We start from the raw sequence: 4,611 nt of genomic DNA, 5'->3' as shown, positions 1-4,611 counted from the left end.
ACGGAAAATTCTTTACCAACCGGTTGTCCAATAGTAATATTTCCAACAAAAAGCATCTATATTCACGAATTATTCCATTCTCGGCTAAGATATTTCACCTACTTGATTAATCAACTCCAGATTCACTGTGAATACCCCGCGTCTCACACGACTTGCCAGTGAATCGAATGGCATGTACAACAGACTAATTGAAACGCAACTTGTTAGTGGCGAAAAATGATAACCAGTTACCTCGTGCACAGCAGCATAAACCATATCAGATTGTGACGAAGCATACCAATATCCCGAAAGTACCACAGTCGTAGGTCTGTTTGTAAGTTTTATCAATCTGAACCCCTCGTTTGGGACAAGTGGCACTGTGTAATTGCCACAATCTGTTCGCCTTGATTGTCATTCAGTGAGTCAGAACGACCCTCTTGAGAATGATGGTGTGGTTAGTACATTGAAGGTTGGACTAATGTTGAACTGCGATGAACCAACTATGGGACGACTGTACGGAGCACCAAGATCAATCGGTTTATTTCATTAACCATGCAAATGACAATTTGGAATCATCGAGGCTGGTTGCAATAAAACCATTGATTCTCATTTCGTATGGACACGATGCTAGTTACAGGTACAGTGCTAGTAAAAAAGGTGGGGATGGTAAAATCAGTATTGATCATAATTGTACAGGAGGTTCACAGACTGAATTCCCTTCAGGGCTACTCACAAGGCAAACCAAATTATGGTGCCACAATTATTAAAAGAATACCGAAACTGTTTTAATTGCAGGTGGCTATTGACTGCTCTAATTAGGTGGGAGACTGTCAGATGCCAGGGATGAAAATCACAGTGGAATAGCAACTCGTGTGTTGTTGGTCGTTGGCTTGTTTAATGAGCTGGGCAGTTTGATTGCAAACGTTTCATCACCAACCGAGGTGACATGATCAGTGCGTTATTGAGGAGCGTAGTAGTGCGTAGCGGTGGGTTAGTGGTTATGCATTGAGTAGTGTTACGCGTGTGTTAATATACGTGCTGCTAGCAGGGATGACCTTTGATCGCGACTAGTTGTTCGGTCGGGCGGTTCCATTGGTTGCTCCGTTGTCCTGTGTCCCCATTCGCCGATGCCCACGTGACGTTTGAGCTTGGCATCCCCTGCCGTCATAATCTGGTTGATGCTGGAGTGACCTTTGTCCTTTCGAGTCCCGACTTGTGACCTTTATTGATTTGCCTCAAAGGAGTTCCTTGTTTCTTTGTTTGTGAATCCAATATTCGGTCCTCCCTGAGTGTTCCGGTTGAGATGTTTGTCCTTGGAACTTAGGGGTGCGTAAATTGGATCCAGTTCGATGCACCGGTTGATCGAATCTGCCGTGGAATGCCATGCTTCCAGAAATTCTCTTCAGTATCTCGTCTCTTCGCATGCCAATATTTTTGCGTTTTTCAGATTGAATTTGTGGTCTTCTTGGTCCTCGTGTATGGATATCAAGGACAGGGGATCATGTCTCCTGAGGGCTACGTTGTGTTCCTTTATTCATGTACATAGTCTCCCCCCAGTTTGTCCGACGTAGAATCTGTTGCAGTTGTTGCAGTTGAGTTGATATATCGAATTGTTCTACTTGGTTTTGTCTCGATTGTCCTTCGGTCTAGAGATTAATTTCCTTAGCGCGGTATTCGGTTTGTGGGCCACAAGGTCATAAACCGGGACTCTAATGGATAAATGTCGCTTCAGCATCGACCGGATGACGACGGCAAGGGATGCTAAGCTCAAAGGTCACGTGGGCATCGTGTGTTCTTTTACAATAGGAGTGTCGGACAATTATCACCACCCTATTCAAATAAGTGTAATTAGGATTAATCTAAAAGGCTCTTCTTACCAAAAAACAAAACCATGAAGCGACAGTGAACGAAGTGCTCTCTGCTCAAAGCAGACGCACCAGTGTATACGTAATGCACCACTCATAAGGTTGCTGAAAACTCTTCGACACCTCACCATCTGTTTCGCCCTTCTTGGGGCTCATCGGATAGCCGCTGTCTCCGAGTCTACACCGTCTTCAAGGACTTGCTCCCTCTATGGTTACCGAACTGTCTTTGGGTGTCTAGTAGTTTGGTAACTTTTGGCTGGCAAACAGAATTCCGGTTCATGCCATTAGTCCCTGCACGAGAGAACAGACACCCTTTGAGTCCAGTACGTTTCCTCCAGATTCTCATTCGGAGGGCAACGCCCCCACCAGATAACCCTAGATCGGTACAAAGCATCTGCTCCTGATGTACACTCTGGCTTAATTGTACCAGTCAGATAGTCCATATGTGACAAATGTCACCTGAGTGAAGCATTGACTGTTTGCTTGAGTGCATAGGTGTGACGAACCCCCGGGTATTCGATAGATGTATTTCCGCAACAAAGACTGGGTTATTAAAGTTCCATGGGTGGCAGTGCCTTTAACACATAAGTATACTGCACTCACGATAGCCACTCCAATTCTAGAGGGTAACCTAGAGAAGCCCTACATACTTTTATTTTAGGACATTCGCGCTTATCCCGAGTGAATATTGATAGCCTGAGAATCGTTCTTATTAGACTATCTCCGAGCACACTTTTGTCAGCACTAAGAAAACAAATTTGTTCCCTTTATGAAAACAATAAAGAAGGAATCGGTAGTGTTGTACGAACCCACCAAACGAGTTCGCGGCTCACAGCTACCAATCAGAAACGCCATCCATAAAGTCCGGAGCGGAATTTCAACACTCACATAAACACGTGAATTCCATTGTCCGTATTTGGTTCAGTTTAGCGAGATTATCGCACGACACAAAAGTTAGCCGTGGTGTACAAAGTTCATAAATTACTAAACAACAAAGGTATCAACATTACTGAATTGTCGTGACCAGACATCGTCTACGGAGAGCCGCTTGCATGAGTGGACTATTTTGGCCGGTCCTCTCGACGCTTTCCATTAAGGAAACTGACTTTATGCCTTGCGGTCACCTCTTTGCACCAGCACTTTGAGGCTGGTCAGTGTGAGATTTTACTACACATCGAGATCAAGTTTTCACCATCGGATGGATTGTTAATTATTTTGACCGCTAAAAGATGCGTAACTACATGATTCATGTAAATTCACAAACTTTCAAGTGTTCCACTCATTTACTTAGAATGCATTAGCTCAGGGGTCGTCAGTACTCTAGACACAATCGTCAATTAGATCCAGTTTTATCTACTAGACTACTGGAATAGCGCTTTGTCTTCAGATTTGCATCCTAGGAAAAAAGTGTGACTTTGAAGGCATTCTTTAGCTTTCTCGTGATGAGGGCGAGAAGACCCAGTGGTTGAAGCACAAATTTACTGACCGGAGGGTCTGTGGTTCGAATCGAACCTCTGTATTTCGAATTTTCGTGTCCAGGCTTGGGAAACCTGGCAGTAGATCAGACCTTGTGTTTCTTTCGGGTGGCATCGCAGTTTGGCATCAAAAGAGTACCACAACTGAATGATTAATTTTAAACTTTATTTATTCAGTTGAGGTGCTTTTTATACTGTGATGGAAAATTTCATTGCACAACCATCTAGACTTTTCAGATTTCCGTTAATTCTATGAAGCTAATCACTCGACTAACATATCTGTCGGATTAAACCACTCACGGGCGCTAGTGAGCATTCCACTGGATCACGCCCAATGCTACAAAACCCGGTTGTTGCATTTACACGACGGATGAATTGACAGTTGTCTGGCGCAGAAGGATAAGAACAGCTTGACCGTCAGTAGACCAAAAGTACCATTAGCGAGGAAACAAAAGGTGTGCAAAAGGTCGGGCTTTACACTGATAGAGTTTAGATGGAAAGCATGAGGTTACTGGGGGCAGCGATCCCAGAAATACCAAATAATGGGTGCCTCAGTCTGAAGTACGTCTGAGACGGCCATGTGTAACCAACAAGCTACTGAAACTTGTTTTTTGACTCAGTGGGAAGAGATGTGAAGTAGGGTAAGACCACTGGTTCATTAGTGTCTGGCATACCGGTGATATCCTGGTAGGAAGTCTTCCGAGGATCTTTTGTTGCTGGTTACCCTGAAATATGATAACGGAACGATAAATATAAAAAATGCATGGTTTGATGACTGTTGGCGCATCCGCACAAATAAGGGTTGTGTGTTATGATCAGTCTTCATAAGGTGCATTGCTTAAGGAGGTGAACGTCACTTTAACAATTCATCAGTCGTAAATGTAAGTAATAGGCTTCCGGTGAATAATTTAGCACGGGCTTCTAGATGTCTGAAATGCTTTCACGGCTTAGCTGCAGCCCTTTTAAGTGATCCATCCTGGAACATTCCCTAAACTGCTGGGTTTGCTTCTGGTGCTAAAGACAGCCGTGATGTGTCCTTCATTTGTAAGCTGTCCAGCCCTAGATTACTGTAAATTAAGGCGGTTTTCCACCAAAACAGCAACTGGCTTTCGAGAAATATACTCATTTGCAAATCAATTTGGTTTCCACGAGAGACTCAACTGAATCTCTCGTTTATGATGTTCTACAACTGATTGTGCTGCACACAGGCCGCCTATGTTTCAGTTGGCACGATGTTCGAGATATCTCAGTGTATTTGCCTAAAAGGAACTAATTACAAGGCTGCTGAAAAC

The 4,611-nt window shown here is 43.8% G+C and overlaps 1 protein-coding gene across 1 annotated transcript in view; it reads right to left on the bottom strand.

Moving 5' to 3' along the window:
- Positions 1 to 994: 994 nt before the first annotated feature.
- The window catches only part of T265_05145 (hypothetical protein), a gene marked incomplete at both ends in the record, with an annotated part of 24,948 nt that continues 21,331 nt past the window's right edge, over positions 995 to 4,611 (bottom strand). The window contains 2 exons of the mRNA XM_009170069.1: positions 995 to 1,199; positions 3,994 to 4,044. Coding sequence (XP_009168333.1) covers positions 995 to 1,199; positions 3,994 to 4,044 — 256 coding nt within the window. The remainder of the gene's footprint in view (positions 1,200 to 3,993; positions 4,045 to 4,611) is intronic.

This window comes from Opisthorchis viverrini (assembly GCF_000715545.1).
Source record: "Opisthorchis viverrini unplaced genomic scaffold opera_v5_96, whole genome shotgun sequence".
Classification (NCBI taxonomy): Eukaryota; Metazoa; Platyhelminthes; class Trematoda; order Opisthorchiida; family Opisthorchiidae; genus Opisthorchis; species Opisthorchis viverrini.
Note: the sequence above shows the minus strand (reverse complement) of the source record. Positions and strands in the feature narration are given on the sequence as shown.